The sequence below is a fragment of the Acomys minous genome (assembly GCF_964271855.1).
Source record: "Acomys minous genome assembly, chromosome: 12".
Taxonomy (NCBI): Eukaryota; Metazoa; Chordata; class Mammalia; order Rodentia; family Muridae; genus Acomys; species Acomys minous.
Genome location: NC_140493.1, coordinates 2583206 through 2602063, shown reverse-complemented (window position 1 = coordinate 2602063; position 18858 = coordinate 2583206). Strand labels below are relative to the sequence as shown.

Below are 18858 nucleotides of genomic sequence, written 5' to 3'. Positions count from 1 at the left end.
ATTTGGTTGGCAAAGTGCTTGTCACTCAAGCACGAGGACCTGAGTTTATCCCTAGAAGCCACATAAAACACCAAATATGGCAGCTCACGCCGTCACCCTTGCCCTGAGAAGGCTGAGGAGTGGGTCCCAGGGATCCCTGGCCTAGCCTGCTGATGAGTTCCAAGCTAGTGAGAGACCCTGTCACAAAACACAGGACAGATGAAATCCTGGGTTGACCTCTGGCCTCAGCCACACACGCTTGTCATAAAAGTGTATACACGCACACACACACACACACACACACACACACACACACACACACACACACACACCATGCATATACATACAATAATTGTTATTTAAAACTTTTTAAAATAATTTCTTTATTTTTGTTTTATGTACATTGGTGTTTGTACATTGACTGCATATATGTCTGCATGAGGGTGTCAGATCCCCTGAAACAGGAGTTACAGGCAGGTACGACCTGCTGTGTGAGTGCTGGGAATCAAACCCGGGTCCTCTACAAGAGCAGCTAATGCTCTTAACCACTGAGCCATCTCTCCAGACCCAAAAACTTAAAATGAAAATATAAACAAAAAAAAATTTTTTAAACAACTGTGAGTCTATTATTTTATTACTATAACTTTCTACTAATATAAATAAAATATATTTATTATATATTTATGTAATATATACATATATATTGCAGCATTTGCCCCATAATGTGTGATATAGTTTGTAAGCATTCATTTCCGTTGTTGCTCACTAAAGAGTCCTATCAAGACAGCACCAGTTCCTTATCTGAGATACTCAGAATAAATTTTAAGCATGCTCACCTTAAGATATGCTGGTCACTTAGGCCTGTGTACTAGGATTTAAGTTCCCCTACAAAGTGGAAGCAACCAGTGCTAACCACAGCTTCCTCCAGTAGGGTGGGCACCCCGTGACCCTCCCCATCAGTGGCTGACATAGGTGGGCACCCCGTGACCCTCCCCATCAGTGGCTGACATAGGTGGGCGCCCCCATACCTGTGCCCGTCAGTGGCTGACATAGGTGGGCGCCCCCATACCCGTGCCCGTCAGTGGCTGACATAGGTGGGCGCCCCTGTATCCCCGTCTGTCAGCGGCTGACATAGGTGAGCGCCCCTGTATCCCTGTCAGCAGCTGACATAGGTGAGCGCCCCTGTATCCCTGTCTGTCAGCAGCTGACATAGGTGGGCGCCCCTGTATCCCTGTCTGTCAGCAGCTGACATAGGTGGGCGCCCCTGTATCCCTGTCTGTCAGCAGCTGACATAGGTGAGCGCCCCTGTATCCCCGTCTGTCAGCAGCTGACATAGGTGGGCGCCCCTGTATCCCCGTCTGTCAGCAGCTGACATAGGTGAGCGCCCCTGTATCCCCGTCTGTCAGCAGCTGACATAGGTGGGTGCCCCTGTATCCCTGTCTGTCAGCAGCTGACATAGGTGAGCGCCCCTGTATCCCTGTCTGTCAGCAGCTGACATAGGTGGGCGCCCCTGTATCCTTGTCTGTCAGCAGCTGACATAGGTGAGCGCCCCTGTATCCCTGTCTGTCAGCAGCTGACATAGGTGGGTGCCCCTGTATCCCTGTCTGTCAGCAGCTGACATAGGTGGGCGCCCCTGTATCCCTGTCTGTCAGCAGCTGACATAGGTGGGCGCCCCTGTATCCCTGTCTGTCAGCAGCTGACATAGGTGGGCGCCCCTGTATCCCTGTCTGTCAGCAGCTGACATAGGTGAGCGCCCCTGTATCCCTGTCTGTCAGCAGCTGACATAGGTGGGCGCCCCTGTATCCCTGTCTGTCAGCAGCTGACATAGGTGAGCGCCCCTGTATCCCTGTCTGTCAGCAGCTGACATAGGTGGGCGCCCCTGTATCCCTGTCTGTCAGCAGCTGACATAGGTGGGTGCCCCTGTATCCCTGTCTGTCAGCAGCTGACATAGGTGAGCGCCCCTGTATCCCTGTCTGTCAGCAGCTGACATAGGTGGGCGCCCCTGTATCCCTGTCTGTCAGCAGCTGACATAGGTGGGCGCCCCTGTATCCCTGTCTGTCAGCAGCTGACATAGGTGAGCACCCCTGTATCCCTGTCTGTCAGCAGCTGACATAGGTGAGCGCCCCTGTATCCCTGTCTGTCAGCAGCTGACATAGGTGGGCGCCCCTGTATCCCCGTCTGTCAGCAGCTGACATAGGTGGGCGCCCCTGTATCCCTGTCAGCAGCTGACATAGGTGGGCGCCCCTGTATCCCTGTCTGTCAGCAGCTGACATAGGTGGGCGCCCCTGTATCCTTGTCTGTCAGCAGCTGACATAGGTGGGCGCCCCTGTATCCCCGTCTGTCAGCAGCTGACATAGGTGGGCGCCCCTGTATCCCCGTCTGTCAGCAGCTGACATAGGTGAGCGCCCCTGTATCCCTGTCTGTCAGCAGCTGACATAGGTGAGCGCCCCTGTATCCTTGTCTGTCAGCAGCTGACATAGGTGAGCGCCCCTGTATCCCCGTCTGTCAGCAGCTGACATAGGTGGGCGCCCCTGTATCCCCGTCTGTCAGCAGCTGACATAGGTGGGCGCCCCTGTATCCCCGTCTGTCAGCAGCTGACATAGGTGGGCGCCCCTGTATCCCTGTCTGTCAGCAGCTGACATAGGTGAGCGCCCCTGTATCCCTGTCTGTCAGCAGCTGACATAGGTGGGCGCCCCTGTATCCCTGTCTGTCAGCAGCTGACATAGGTGAGCGCCCCTGTATCCCTGTCTGTCAGCAGCTGACATAGGTGGGCGCCCCTGTATCCCTGTCTGTCAGCAGCTGACATAGGTGAGCGCCCCTGTATCCCTGTCAGCAGCTGACATAGGTGAGCGCCCCTGTATCCCTGTCTGTCAGCAGCTGACATAGGTGGGCGCCCCTGTATCCTTGTCTGTCAGCAGCTGACATAGGTGGGCGCCCCCGTATCCTTGTCTGTCAGCAGCTGACATAGGTGGGCGCCCCTGTATCCTTGTCTGTCAGCAGCTGACATAGGTGAGCGCCCCTGTATCCCTGTCTGTCAGCAGCTGACATAGGTGGGTGCCCCTGTATCCCCGTCTGTCAGCAGCTGACATAGGTGAGCGCCCCTGTATCCCTGTCTGTCAGCAGCTGACATAGGAGAGCGCCCCTGTATCCCTGTCTGTCAGCAGCTGACATAGGTGGGCGCCCCTGTATCCCTGTCTGTCAGCAGCTGACATAGGTGGGCGCCCCTGTATCCCTGTCTGTCAGCAGCTGACATAGGTGGGCGCCCCTGTATCCCTGTCTGTCAGCAGCTGACATAGGTGGGCGCCCCTGTATCCCTGTCTGTCAGCAGCTGACATAGGTGGGTGCCCCGTATCCCTGTCTGTCAGCAGCTGACATAGGTGGGCGCCCCTGTATCCCTGTCTGTCAGCAGCTGACATAGGTGGGTGCCCCGTATCCCTGTCTGTCAGCAGCTGACATAGGTGGGCGCCCCTGTATCCCTGTCAGCAGCTGACATAGGTGAGCGCCCCTGTATCCCTGTCAGCAGCTGACATAGGTGGGCGCCCCTGTATCCCTGTCTGTCAGCAGCTGACATAGGTGGGCGTCCCCGTATCCCTGTCTGTCAGCAGCTGACATAGGTGGGCGCCCCTGTATCCCTGTCTGTCAGCAGCTGACATAGGTGAGCGCCCCTGTATCCCTGTCTGTCAGCAGCTGACATAGGTGGGCGCCCCTGTATCCCTGTCTGTCAGCAGCTGACATAGGTGGGCGCCCCTGTATCCCTGTCTGTCAGCAGCTGACATAGGTGGGCGCCCCCGTATCCCTGTCTGTCAGCAGCTGACATAGGTGAGCGCCCCTGTATCCCTGTCTGTCAGCAGCTGACATAGGTGGGCGCCCCTGTATCCCTGTCTGTCAGCAGCTGACATAGGTGAGCGCCCCTGTATCCCTGTCTGTCAGCAGCTGACATAGGTGGGCGCCCCTGTATCCCTGTCTGTCAGCAGCTGACATAGGTGGGCGCCCCTGTATCCTTGTCTGTCAGCAGCTGACATAGGTGAGCGCCCCTGTATCCCTGTCTGTCAGCAGCTGACATAGGTGGGTGCCCCTGTATCCCTGTCTGTCAGCAGCTGACATAGGTGAGCGCCCCTGTATCCCTGTCTGTCAGCAGCTGACATAGGTGAGCGCCCCTGTATCCCTGTCTGTCAGCAGCTGACATAGGTGGGCGCCCCTGTATCCCTGTCTGTCAGCAGCTGACATAGGTGAGCGCCCCTGTATCCCTGTCTGTCAGCAGCTGACATAGGTGGGTGCCCCTGTATCCCTGTCTGTCAGCAGCTGACATAGGTGAGCGCCCCTGTATCCCTGTCTGTCAGCAGCTGACATAGGTGAGCGCCCCTGTATCCCTGTCTGTCAGCAGCTGACATAGGTGGGCGCCCCTGTATCCCTGTCTGTCAGCAGCTGACATAGGTGAGCACCCCTGTATCCCTGTCTGTCAGCAGCTGACATAGGTGGGTGCCCCGTATCCCTGTCTGTCAGCAGCTGACATAGGTGGGCGCCCCTGTATCCTTGTCTGTCAGCAGCTGACATAGGTGGGCGCCCCTGTATCCCTGTCTGTCAGCAGCTGACATAGGTGAGCGCCCCTGTATCCCCGTCTGTCAGCAGCTGACATAGGTGGGCGCCCCTGTATCCCTGTCTGTCAGCAGCTGACATAGGTGAGCGCCCCTGTATCCTTGTCTGTCAGCAGCTGACATAGGTGAGCGCCCCTGTATCCTTGTCTGTCAGCAGCTGACATAGGTGAGCGCCCCTGTATCCCTGTCTGTCAGCAGCTGACATAGGTGGGCGCCCCTGTATCCCTGTCTGTCAGCAGCTGACATAGGTGGGCGCCCCTGTATCCCTGTCTGTCAGCAGCTGACATAGGTGGGTGCCCCGTATCCCTGTCTGTCAGCAGCTGACATAGGTGGGCGCCCCTGTATCCCTGTCTGTCAGCAGCTGACATAGGTGGGCGCCCCTGTATCCCTGTCTGTCAGCAGCTGACATAGGTGAGCGCCCCTGTATCCCTGTCTGTCAGCAGCTGACATAGGTGGGCGCCCCTGTATCCCTGTCTGTCAGCAGCTGACATAGGTGGGCGCCCCTGTATCCCTGTCTGTCAGCAGCTGACATAGGTGAGCGCCCCTGTATCCCTGTCTGTCAGCAGCTGACATAGGTGGGCGCCCCTGTATCCCTGTCTGTCAGCAGCTGACATAGGTGGGTGCCCCGTATCCCTGTCTGTCAGCAGCTGACATAGGTGGGCGCCCCCGTATCCCCGTCTGTCAGCAGCTGACATAGGTGGGCGCCCCCGTATCCCTGTCTGTCAGCAGCTGACATAGGTGGGCGCCCCTGTATCCCTGTCTGTCAGCAGCTGACATAGGTGGGCGCCCCTGTATCCCTGTCAGCAGCTGACATAGGTGGGCGCCCCTGTATCCCTGTCTGTCAGCAGCTGACATAGGTGGGCGCCCCCCGTATCCCTGTCTGTCAGCAGCTGACATAGGTGGGCGCCCCCTGTATCCCTGTCTGTCAGCAGCTGACATAGGTGGGCGCCCCCCGTATCCCTGTCTATCAGCAGCTGACATAGGTGGGCGCCCCCTGTATCCCTGTCTGTCAGCAGCTGACATAGGTGGGCGCCCCTGTATCCCTGTCTGTCAGCAGCTGACATAGGTGGGCGCCCCTGTATCCCTGTCAGCAGCTGACATAGGTGGGCGCCCCTGTATCCCTGTCTGTCAGCAGCTGACATAGGTGGGCGCCCCCTGTATCCCTGTCTGTCAGCAGCTGACATAGGTGAGCGCCCCTGTATCCTTGTCTGTCAGCAGCTGACATAGGTGGGCGCCCCCCGTATCCCTGTCTGTCAGCAGCTGACATAGGTGGGCGCCCCCTGTATCCCTGTCTGTCAGCAGCTAACATAGGTGGGCGCCCCCTGTATCCCTGTCTGTCAGCAGCTGACATAGGTGGGCGCCCCTGTATCCCTGTCTGTCAGCAGCTGACATAGGTGAGCGCCCCTGTATCCCTGCCTGTCAGCAGCTGACATAGGTGAGCGCCCCTGTATCCCTGTCTGTCAGCAGCTGACATAGGTGAGCGCCCCTGTATCCCTGTCTGTCAGCAGCTGACATAGGTGAGCGCCCCTGTATCCCTGCCTGTCAGCAGCTGACATAGGTGAGCGCCCCTGTATCCCTGCCTGTCAGCAGCTGACATAGGTGGGCGCCCCTGTATCCTTGTCTGTCAGCAGCTGACATAGGTGGGCGCCCCTGTATCCCTGTCTGTCAGCAGCTGACATAGGTGAGCGCCCCTGTATCCTTGTCTGTCAGCAGCTGACATAGGTGGGCGCCCCAGTATCCCTGTCTGTCAGCAGCTGACATAGGTGAGCGCCCCTGTATCCCTGTCTGTCAGCAGCTGACATAGGTGAGCGCCCCTGTATCCCTGTCTGTCAGCAGCTGACATAGGTGAGCGCCCCTGTATCCCTGTCTGTCAGCAGCTGACATAGGTGAGCGCCCCTGTATCCTTGTCTGTCAGCAGCTGACATAGGTGGGCGCCCCAGTATCCCTGTCTGTCAGCAGCTGACATAGGTGGGCGCCCCTGTATCCCTGTCTGTCAGCAGCTGACATAGATGAGCGCCCCTGTATCCCTGTCTGTCAGCAGCTGACATAGGTGAGCGCCCCTGTATCCCTGTCTGTCAGCAGCTGACATAGGTGGGCGCCCCTGTATCCCTGTCTGTCAGCAGCTGACATAGGTGAGCGCCCCTGTATCCCTGTCTGTCAGCAGCTGACATAGGTGAGCGCCCCTGTATCCCTGTCTGTCAGCAGCTGACATAGGTGAGCGCCCCTGTATCCTTGTCTGTCAGCAGCTGACATAGGTGGGCGCCCCAGTATCCCTGTCTGTCAGCAGCTGACATAGGTGGGCGCCCCTGTATCCCTGTCTGTCAGCAGCTGACATAGATGAGCGCCCCTGTATCCCTGTCTGTCAGCAGCTGACATAGGTGGGCGCCCCTGTATCCCTGTCTGTCAGCAGCTGACATAGGTGAGCGCCCCTGCATCCCTGCCTGTCAGCAGCTGACATAGGTGGGCGCCCCTGTATCCTTGTCTGTCAGCAGCTGACATAGGTGAGCACCCCTGTATCCCTGTCTGTCAGCAGCTGACATAGGTGGGCGCCCCTGTATCCCTGTCTGTCAGCAGCTGACATAGGTGGGCGTCCCTGTATCCCTGTCTGTCAGCAGCTGACATAGGTGGGCGTCCCTGTATCCCTGTCTGTCAGCAGCTGACATAGGTGAGCGCCCCTGTATCCCTGTCTGTCAGCAGCTGACATAGGTGAGCGCCCCTGCATCCCTGCCTGTCAGCAGCTGACATAGGTGGGCGCCCCTGTATCCTTGTCTGTCAGCAGCTGACATAGGTGAGCACCCCTGTATCCCTGTCTGTCAGCAGCTGACATAGGTGGGCGCCCCTGTATCCCCGTCTGTCAGCAGCTGACATAGGTGAGCACCCCTGTATCCCAGTCTGTCAGCAGCTGACATAGGTGGGCGCCCCTGTATCCCCGTCTGTCAGCAGCTGACATAGGTGAGCACCCCTGTATCCCAGTCTGTCAGCAGCTGACATAGGTGGGCGCCCCTGTATCCTTGTCTGTCAGCAGCTGACAAAGGTGAGCACCCCTGTATCCCTGTCTGTCAGCAGCTGACATAGGTGAGCGCCCCTGTATCCCCGTCTGTCAGCAGCTGACATAGGTGGGCGCCCCCGTATCCCCGTCTGTCAGCAGCTGACATAGGTGGGCGCCCCTGTATCCTTGTCTGTCAGCAGCTGACATAGGTGGGCGCCCCTGTATCCCTGTCTGTCAGCAGCTGACATAGGTGGGCGCCCCTGTATCCCTGTCTGTCAGCAGCTGACATAGGTGGGCGCCCCAGTATCCCTGTCTGTCAGCAGCTGACATAGGTGAGCGCCCCTGTATCCCCGTCTGTCAGCAGCTGACATAGGTGGGCGCCCCTGTATCCCCGTCTGTCAGCAGCTGACATAGGTGGGCGCCCCTGTATCCCTGTCTGTCAGCAGCTGACATAGGTGGGCGCCCCTGTATCTTTATCTGTCAGCAGCTGACATAGGTGGGCGCCCCCTGCATCCCTGCCCATCAGCAGCTGACATAGGTGAGCGCCCCTGTTTCCCCGTCTGTCAGTGGCTGACATAGGTGGGCACCCATGTCTCTGCCCGTCAAAGGCTGACATGGTAACCCCAGATAATGCTTCTGACCAGGCTTGTCACTATGGCCCCTTTCCTAGGCTGCTGCGATGGCCACTTCAGCAGGCACTGTCTCAGAAGATGCCATTGAAGAAGAAGGGGAAGATGGGGTCGGCTCTCCAAGGAGCTCATCTGAACTTTCCAAACTCAGCTCGAAGAGTGCGAAGGAAAGGCGGAACCGACGGAAGAAGCGGAAACAGAAGGAGCTCTCTGAGGGGGAGGAGAAAGGTGACCCTGAGAAGGTGTTCAAGTCCGAGTCGGAAGACGGCATGAGGAGGAAGGGCTTCCGGCTGCCGGACAACAGGATAGGGAGGAAGTTTTCCATCATGAATCAGGTAAACTCTGCATAGGCTCTGACTTCTTCCCGCTGGGCCTGGCAGCTCCCAGCCCCATCCCCACACCTGTCCTTCCTCCCCGGGTGGAAGCCTCACCAGCACTTTGCAGACACTCTCCTTTAACCGTGCCCTTCCTCCGTGGTCAGAGGCAGCCCAGGGCCATCAAAACAGCAGGAGGAACGACCCTCCTCTTGGTGGAGTCTATAAGAACTGTGTGTGACGGTTGCTAATAGCAGCTGTTGGGAGAGTCCTTTGGGGACATCGTATTTGGGCACGTGTGCAGGCTTAATATGGTGGCAGTACCTGTGGATAATCCCAGGACTCCAGAGCCTAGGGCAAGAGGATCCCAAGTTCAAGGCCAACCTACAGAGCAAGACTGCCTCAAGAAAAGAACACATTCTCAGAATGTGTGTTTGGGGGGTGGGCCGGGAGGGTGCCCTTAATCCTAGTACACAGGAGGCAGAGGCAGGCGGATCTCTGAATTTACGCCTGGTCTACAGAGCGAGTTCCAAGTCAGCCAGGGCTACAGAGAGAAGCCCTGCCTCAAAAGAGAATAAAAGAGCACGTGTACTTGCAGAGATGGCTCAGAGGTCAAGGTCAGTGGCTGTTCTTGCAGGGGACCCAGGTTTGATTCCCAGCACCCACAGGGCAGCTCACAGCCATCTGTAACTCTACTTCCAAAGGCCCCAACCCCCTCCTCTGTGGGCACCAGGCAAGCACATAGCACACAGAAATGCATGGAAGCAAAACACCCACGAACATAAGACAAATAATAAAAGATCAAAATAAATAAACACAAAGAATAGCATGGATGAAAATAGGCATTTTTATAATGCTCCTAGGCAAAAGGTAGCAAAGTCAGGTGTGTGAGTGGAGTACAAAAGATTAGAAATCAGTAACAGCCTTGGACAATGGGGCAATAGAGGCAGTCCTTAGCAGGAAAGGACGCCTTACCCTTATTCCTTGAAGCCTCAGGAAAATAGTTAAGGTGGAGAGGGTGTTTGTAGACAGGAAGATGCCCCCTGACTGTCTTAATTCTTCCATGTCATAGAAAATGTAAAATCTTATCAAAGACAGGAGAGGTTGAGTCGGGTGTTAAAGAAAATAGACAGTTCAGAATCAGTCAATTAAAAGACTGAGAGAGAATTTCCCTAACGAGAGGGGTTCTGTCTGCTGGTAAACTCCTGGTTCTTTACCATAGAGTCTGTGGCGTTACCTGCACCAGGATGGATACTGCCCAGCCTCCAGCTCAGTCATGTGACCCCATCAGGCACCCAGCCCTTAGGCCAGAACGAGCCAGGAGATACCTACTATACGTGACATTTGGTTTCTGCCGCGTGGGGAGCGCCCTAAGGGCTGCCTGCCCGTAAATGTCTGCGTTGCCACGGTTCTCTGGTCTGCATGCCATCCTTCCACCATGCTGGCTGTGCCTCCCGGTTGCTCTGTCTGCGTGTGTATCCTACCTGCACGTTTACTTTTGTTGTCCTTCATACCGTGGCCGTCACTCAGACGCCATTAGCCAAGTGAATGCTGGGCCTGTAGAAGCCGGGCTTCACTTCCTGTAGGACTGCGTTACAGCCCACAGTCACCACTGTCACCTTCACCCCACCTTTCTCCTGGCCCCGCTCTTTTAGGGGCTGTGACTGCAGCTTTGCTGGAATTCTGTCCTTGTCTTGAGACCAGCTCTCTGCAATGAATACCTCACTGCTCCTCAGCTTGGCTACTGAATACTCTCTGATTGACCTGTAGGCTCGAGCAGAGTCACAGTGATTGCTCTCTCACTTAGAGAATAAAGCAGCGTTCTAAGATGTCCTGCTTTGCATAAAAGTGCTCCTGTCCTCTAGTTTCTCCATTTGAAAAATAATTGTAGATTCACTAGCTGCCAAGACTCAGACTCGGGCACCCCACGCAATGGCGACTGTCCTTGTCCTGGGCTCTTGCAGTTTCTCTGACCGTGTTGTGCCCCAGCCATCCCCAGTTTTACTTGCACATGCTTTCAGGATTTTCAGTTTTTCACAGCAGTGTTGAACACGTCAGTTTTTTCATTTCATCTTTCTTTGTGTGTGTGTGTGTGTGTGTGTGTGTGTGTGTGTGTGTTTTGTTTGTTTTTCAAGACAAGGTTTCTCTGTGTAGGCTTGGCTGTCGTAGACTCACTTCGTAGACCAGGCTGGCCTTGAACTCACAGATCTGCCTGAGAGCTGGAATTAAAAGGCATAAAGTGCCACGCCCATCTTCTGAGCTCCCATACCCGCCCCTACCCATTTCTCTCAATTCCTAGGGCTCAGGACAGTTGATAAGGATGACCCTGAAGCTCTGTTTTAGTCTTGTGTAGTATATTTATTGAGAGGCAGAAGTTCTCAAATCTTTATGGTCTTAGAGCATCTTTACACTTTTAAGACTTATTGAGAGATCTGTGAGAAGACCCAGTGGGTAAGGGTCTTGCTGCCAAGCCTCACTGCCTGAGCTGAGTCCCGCAGCAACATGAACCAGTTCCATGTGCTGCATATGTGTGTGCGAGGGCAGACACACACGGAGTTAAATATGAAAGGGCCTGAGGCCCCCACACGGCCTTAAAAAAAGTATCTTAGTCTATTTATTATAAACTATGTTCAAGAAAACTTGAAGAGGGGCTGGAGAGATGGCTCAGCGGTTAAGAGCACTGTCTACTTTTCCAGAGGTCCTGAGTTCAGTTCCCAGCAACCACATGGTGGCTCACAACCATCTGTAATGTGATCTGATGTCCTCCTCTGTCTACAGGTGTACATGCAGGCAGAGCACTATATACATAATAATAAATAAATCTTTTTAAAAAAGAAAACTTAAAGATATTAATTTATGTATGTGTTTTAAGCTTCCGCGTGCTGATATGCTAAAATCCTTTGCTGTTTCGTACCAATAGCTCTTAAACCATGAACAGTGGCATTGTTCAGTATTCTTTGCCAAACTTTGGTTCCCGGGCCCTGACTGTGGTTTTCTTGATGTGGCCTCCAGTGATAAAACTCATATATGTCTCAGAGGTTTGAGTGTTCCTTAGGGCCAAGTCAGGAGAAGACAACACAGCAGGTGAGAGGAGAGCGACGTGCGGGGAGTCTGAGTTCTTCAAAGAGAACGCAACCATCTAGGGCAGGAGCTTCGCACATTACATGGACACGGAGACTAGGGACACTTGGAGCATAGAGCCAGAGTGGAACTCGCCACAGTGCAGACAAGGACAGAACACCGAGCACACAGCCCTGCTAGGGTTAGCACCACAGAGCTTTCTCTCCCTTAGCATTTATAATACGTATGCCACATTCACACAGTGGCCATTTTAGCAGAAATTTGGGCCTAAATGCTAAACGCTCCTGTTGCAGTTTTGGATTGTGAAAGTTCTCTCCAAGACCTAACTTGGTAAAACTAGTTAGTGCCACGGAGCAGCGAGGACTGTCCCGTGTCAGCCATCTGTTTATGCTTCTCACTCTGAGCTCACAAGTCTCCCTTGGAGGACACAAAGACTTTGCAATCACAGTTTTCAGGAACTGGATCCCCTAACCTTTAACCTACACAGAGCTGTGGCTGAGGTCAAGCCCTGGGCCCCGTGCTCCCCTGCAGCCCCTCCCCCAGCTGACAGTTGGCAGCCTTGGTGCCCACGGGGTTTTCTCTAATCCCAGAACCTGCACTGCACTATGGGACTTTCTAAATCCATCACTTCCTCACATGTTTGTTAAGAGTAGAACAGTTACAGTCAAGGGTTCTGAGTGTTGCAAATTCAGGGCTAGGATTATTGTGAGTGGGACACATAAATTAAAAAATGAAAAATTAAGTCATACTTTTTCAAATGGAAAGACGTCTAATTTTACCACTTCCTTTGAGGTTGAGAACTACGTTTGTCGATTAGATCCTGTTACAGACTCCCATAAACTAAAGGAGGTAACCCTGCAGTCCCAGGACTGCAACAGTGTATCTACGGAATGCACAGCTTCCTAGGATAAAATCCTCTTGCTCTAAAGTGCCAACAGTGGTGATAAGAGAGCGCAGTTACACATGTTAGCCAAAGCTGCCTTAGCGTGCAGGAGTAGCTCCTAGAGTCCAGGGATTGCAAACGGCCCCTGGTCAAGACCCTCAGCAGCTGGGAAAGGGGCTCCGCTACACATCCACTCTGTGCTCAACAAAATGAAAAGACGTGTGAACCTGTGAGCTGGCAGAGCCTTATAATACTTGGGACTGGTGGCTTGCCGTGTGACTTTTGGCATATAACTTGGAAGGAGTTCAAAAGAATTGAATGACATTATAGCAGTTCTTTCCAAGATTTACATAAACAAGGCTTCCCAATGCTTAAAATCGATTATTAGGAGTGGGCGTGGTTGAACCGTGAGCCACCCTGTCGGCAGACGATGAGTACAAACGAACACAGCAACCGCCTCATCAGGAGACGCACTGTGATAACTGCTTCCAAGTGAACTGCTTGTCAAATGTGCACTCTGTGTGCGTAGTGTGATCAGTTACATTCATAAAAATTATAATAGAAACTCAGTCCAAGAGGAACTGAGAAATGTCTTAGGGGCTCACGGTCACAGAAAGAGGTTTCGCGTTTTAGAGCTGCTTGCTCGGTGCTGATCAGTAAAGCCCGAGTAAGCATTAAAGCGCAGGTTCCCGACACTTGGGAGGGGATGTGCAATGGAAAGGATGTGCTGAAAGACAGAAAGAAACGGGGAACTTGGTAAAAAAAAAAAAGCCTGTCACTGCTGAGAATTGTTTGATTTACAACTAAGTAAGTTGGGAAATAAATTATTTACAACTACTTAAAATTCTGATTTTAAAAGATGTTGACTGGGCTGGAGAGATGGCTCAGGGGTTAAGAGCGCTGGCTGTGCGTCCAAAGGCCCTGAGTTCAGTTCCCAGCAACCACATGGTGGCTCACAGCCATCTATAGTGTGATCTACTGCCCTCTTCTGGCCTGCAGGTGTACATGCAAATAGAAAATGTTGACTTGAAAGTGGAGGTGTATAACGCGTGTCAGCTGACTAAACAGTGGCATTTTGTAGTGGTATCAGAGCTCCAGACAGGTACCCATTCAGTGAGGGCAAGTGGTTCTTGTACCCTTTACTGGCACTTTTTTTTAAAGAAGTTTCTCTGTGTAGTTTTGGCTGTCCTGGACCAGACTGTAGACCAGACTGTCCTCCCCAAACTCAGATAACAGCCTACCTCTACCTCCCGAGTGCTGGGATTAAAGGTGTGCACCACCACACTCGGCCCTTTAAAGGCTTTTGCTAGGTGGGCTGTAGAGTCCAACTTGGGCAGTGTTAAATAAAGGCAGGTTCTGTGAGAGCTTGTAGTAAATGCAAAAACAAACAAACAAACAAACAAACCAGATTTGTGTGCCTGCAAAGCAAGTAAACAGGTGACTCCAGGTGTTTGCGCAGTGGGATAGGAATAAGAGTAAGTGAGCCTGCAGAACCTTCTAGCATCCCTGGTGTTGTGGCCAGAGAACTGCAGGGGTGCGGTGGGGCAGGGGAGGCGGGTGACACTGCTGGGCTGTGGGGTGCTGCTTGGTCTCACGCCTCTTTCCCCTCTCTCCCTCTCCCTTGCCCTCTCTCAGTCGCTGCTCAGCATCCCAGGCTCACCCTTCCTCTCCCGGCACAACAGCAAAAGCAGCATCTTCAGCTTCCGGGGCCCCGGGAGGTTCCGAGACCCCGGCTCCGAGAACGAGTTCGCGGACGACGAGCACAGCACGGTGGAGGAGAGCGAGGGCCGGCGCGACTCGCTGTTCATCCCGATCCGGGCCCGCGAGCGCCGCAGCAGCTACAGCGGCTACAGCGGCTACAGCCAGTGCAGCCGCTCCTCGCGCATCTTCCCCAGCCTGCGGCGCAGCGTGAAGCGCAACAGCACGGTGGACTGCAACGGCGTGGTGTCGCTCATCGGGCCCGGCTCCCACATCGGGCGGCTCCTGCCTGAGGTGAAAATAGATAAGGCAGCTACGGACAGCGTAAGGAAGTACACAGTGGACCAGGCTAGGCATGGCGGTCTCCGCTCCTTGCACCCCCTTGCCCACCTTCCCGGCCTCGTGGGCTGCCTTCCGTTCTGGTTAACGCCCCTGCCCTCACACTCTCCCTTGATGGTCCTTTACTTTTTCCTTAGTCCTTTGCTTCAATTTATACTTCTTCTTTCTCTGCCCCCTCCCCCCCCCCCCGCCCCATTCGGGGCAGATCAGGCTGCCTCCTGCCCTTCCTCACACACACATGCTTTGATTGACTGCCAGATGATGAAAAATGGCCACTTGCTACTACCAGGGAATGGCCTAGTCTGAGCCCGTTTGAAGTCACTGCTTCTCTTCCGGTTTTCTTTTTCCCCCTACTAGGAAAGCAGCTTGGAATTTAAAGACCTTACTGTTTCTTTCCTTTCTTTCTTTCTTTTTTTTTTTTTAATATTATTTTTTGAGTAATCTCTGCCCCTCTACAAGGATAGGTCATGATTTTTTTTTCCAAAGAGAAATGATTATGCATGGTGCTGGGGTAGAGGTTATACCAGGCGAACAAGCCAGGAGTGGTTAAAGAGACAGGAGAGAACGGACCTGGGGGCCTCAGGAAGGACTGGAATGGGAAGAAATGAGGAGAGGGGAAAGTGGGGTGTGGGGCCAGGGACACGTGGTGTACGTGTGAGGAAGGAGGAGCAGAAGATATGTTTCCATGGGATGAGTTGTCAGACCCTGAGGGAGCAGCAGGTGATAACATCGCTCCGGGAACCAGTTGTCTACGGGCTCAGTAACGGTTCCCATTTTGGGAAGAACGATCTCCACACCTCTTTAAATTCTAAGCTCTTTTTTAACGTTGCAAATTATTATACCTCAGTAGTCCTAACGTCACCCCCCCCCCAGCTCTCTAACGTCTTCAGTGCCTCTGCAGCTGGTGTGAGCCCCTGAGGCAGCATGCTTGTCCATCCGTCTGTTGTTCTAACACTCCAGTGCCACTAACACAGCATGAGGACAGACAGCCCTTTAATTAGCATGGTGCACGTGTGAATGAAAGTGGATAACCATGGGTGAAATATCTCTGTGTGATCTGTATTAGGACTTTAGGGCAGTCATTGGCTGTATGGATAAAAATCCCAAAGGGGCTGGCATGTGTAGGGGGAGTTTGCCATGCCCACGGCCCTCCGTTCCCTCTCCTGCACCACACGCTGGTGGAAAGAAATGGGAAAAGAAAAGAAACATTCAAAAGTCAGTTTGAATGTGTCTGAGGCTGCCTCATCTCTCTCTGCACTTTCACTTAAAAGGAAGATGCCTTGTCTCTAAGGCACTTGTCTTTTTAGAACCTACAAGTGTCCCTCCCTTTCTGTGTCTGGGGCAGGGCAGTTGGCGCTGGGCCGTCTACACACTAGACCAAAGCTCTCACCCCGGGCCCCACCTCCAGGCCAGCCTATAGATTATCTTTAGAAGCATTCCCTCTGAAAACCCAGTCCCGACTTTTTGTTGGCTTTAGCGTCTTCTCTGTCTGGTCATGTGACCAAGGCTCTTCTGGGTGCCTCGTTGTTTAAAGTTCAGTGAGAACTGATGGTGAGCAGTGACTCGGGGCCTGCAGCCCACAGAGGTGGCCAAGATACACAAAGCCGTCACCATTATGTTGCATTTGTTTGTGGTCTCCACTGATGCTGTGTGTAGGGTAAGGTCTGGGCTTGGTGCCCAGATATGAGTCCCTCTGGGAAAGCAAAGGCAAGTTGCCATCAGCGGAAAGTCAGGACAGGTCACATGCCAGTGCAGCTGGAGCAGCTTGAAAATTGAAATATTCAAAGCCAAATGAATTTTGATATATTGGAAGTTTTACAGCTTATAAGCCAAATAATAAAGCTACCTCCCCCCCCCCCCAAAGAAAAGGTATAAGAGATGTCCAGGAAGTGCCTTAGCATCAGCTGAAGGCTTGATCAGGCTTGAGGTTAGCGTGGGTTTGGTTGGGTGTGGTTGGGTTGAGCGGCTTCCTTTGTACCGTGTGGAGGAAAAGTTAGGCTTCCTGAGCAGATGACTACACAGTAACATTTCTGGTTCTCCCTGCACTGTGGCCTCCAGAGCTCCTGTCTAGTACCAAGTAGGCGCTTGGAAGATTCTTTAAAGTGGCCTTAAGTGATGGTGGTAACAAAACTGAAGAGTCCCAACATGACAGGAAGGGGCAGTAGGCAAGAGCACAGCATTGTCAAGGGCGTCATAACTAGGAACACTGTTTACTAGAAGCCATAGCGCTTTGGTGGTGGCTAGTTCTCAGTGGCGTGGGAAAATGTGTCAGTGTAGTTAACGGGTCCTGAAGAGCCAGACAGACAAAGTAGGATGCATCTGCTGTGTGGTGTGGGACCAAGGCCACGTAGGACAGATGTGGAGGGGAGGGCAGCTGCTGTGTGGTGTGGGACCAAGTCCACTTAGGACAGATGTGGAGGGGAGGGCAGCTGCTGTGTGGTGTGGGACCAAGTCCACATAGGACACATGTGGAGGGGAGGGCAGCTGCCGTGTGGTGTGGGACCAAGTCCACATAGGACACATGTGGAGGGGAGGGCAGCTGCTGTGTGGTGTGGGACCAAGTCCACTTAGGACAGATGTGGAGGGGAGGGCAGCTGCTGTGTGGTGTGGGACCAAGTCCACTTAGGACAGATGTGGAGGGGAGGGCAGCTGCTGTGTGGTGTGGGACCAAGTCCACTTAGGACAGATGTGGAGGGGAGGGCAGCTGCTGTGTGGTGTGGGACCAAGTCCACATAGGACACATGTGGAGGGGAGGGCAGCTGCCGTGTGGTGTGGGACCAAGTCCACTTAGGACAGATGTGGAGGGGAGGGCAGCTGCCGTGTGGTGTGGGACCAAGTCCACTTAGGACACATGTGGAGGGGAGGGCAGCTGCCGTGTGGTGTGGGACCAAGTCCACTTAGGACACATGTGGAGGGGAGGGCAGCTGGTTGGCGGGTGGAGAAGTTGCCTTTGAGATGAGAAGTTATTAGTTACAATCCACTCCTTGTCACTTTCTTACTTATGTATCTTATGTGCCTATCAGTGCACGTGCACACACATGTGCATGTGTGTGTTTGTGTGTGTATTGCGGTGCTGGGGTCTAACCCCGGGCCCTACATGTCCTGGCAAGAGCTCTGTGACTGAGCTACGTTTGTTTCTAGCCCTTGGGCTGTGTTTGGTTGGTTGGTTGCTTGTTTTGAGACAAAGTCCCACTGTGTAGTTCAGGTTGACCTTGACCTCTGCATGTAAGCTGCTTCAGGCTGAGCTCCAGACCCCCCACTGGCCCTGTAGACCTGCGCCACCACATCTTACTACCACTTAGCTTTTGTGGCCATACTCTAAAGTAGGTGCTTTTTGTCCTCAGAGAGAGATTTAGTAACTTGTGTGTGTATACACAAGGTCTCCTGAGGCCCAAGAGATCTTCTTGACAGCTAAAATATTAGCTTCTTTGCAAAGTTGAATAGTCATTTTTCTTAAGAGGACATAACGTATTAATACTTTTATGTTAAACACTATAATTTTAATTATGAAATCTAAAGCATTAATTACTTAGCCAGCAGCCTAGACCAGATAAACGTCGCTGACCCTCTGGGCTGACATACAGTGATTCTTGCTACGAGACATGCTAAAAGTGAACTAGTCTTCACGCATGCTCTGTGGGCTGACGTGGGAGCGCTGAGGCTGTAGCCCAGGTCCGTGATTAGGTTATGCCACATGTGGACTTTTGTTCTTTGAATTCAGTTAAGAAATGTAATATGAGCCAGGCATAGTGGCGCACACCTTTAGTCCCAGTACTCTGGGAGGCAGAGGCAAAAGAGTCTCTGCAAGTTTGAGGCCAGCCTGGTCCACAAATCGAGTCGGGGGGGGGGGGGGGAGGGGAAGGCATTAGATCATTAGTGTCTCATAAAAAACACTCGTTTCCATTAATTATGTGATTGTGGCTGGCTAATGGTTTCCTTCATAGTTTAGGAACTTTCCTTCTAGTTCTCTGCTGACGCAGAGGAGAATGGAACTTTTTTGTGCCTGTCTCTCTGATCTGGGAAAGTGGAAATTGACCTTTGCTCATAAAGAAAGTGGATGCCCTCAGCAATCCAGAAATCCCACTTACCTCAGAAGTCTGCCCAAGCCTTATATCTCCTGTGATGCTCGAAGCCCCCTTCCTGAGAGAGGACTGCCGTGCCTTCATTGTTGAGGAGACAATGGGCTTAGGGAAGTAAGCCCTCATGGATTACACAGGCAGGAGAGTTAGGGTGTGAGCGCCAAGCCCGCTCTAGTGCGTGACCAGTGGTAAAGCCCAAGCTCTCCAAGTCCTCATGGGGCTCCGCAAAGCTATAGTGCTTGACCCGTTTTCATCTCCGTGAAACACAAAAC

The 18858-nt window shown here is 53.4% G+C and overlaps 1 protein-coding gene across 4 annotated transcripts in view; it reads left to right on the top strand.

Moving 5' to 3' along the window:
• The window catches only part of SCN8A (sodium voltage-gated channel alpha subunit 8), a 192884-nt gene that overhangs the window by 111423 nt on the left and 62603 nt on the right, over window positions 1–18858 (top strand). For all 4 annotated transcript variants that reach the window (XR_014773114.1, XM_084749728.1, XM_084749729.1 and 1 more), the window contains exons 11-12: window positions 8234–8527; window positions 14106–14462. Coding sequence is in view for 3 of the 4 variants with exons in the window: in XM_084749728.1 (XP_084605854.1) it covers window positions 8234–8527; window positions 14106–14462 (651 nt within the window). In the remaining variant the exon portion in view is untranslated. The remainder of the gene's footprint in view (window positions 1–8233; window positions 8528–14105; window positions 14463–18858) is intronic.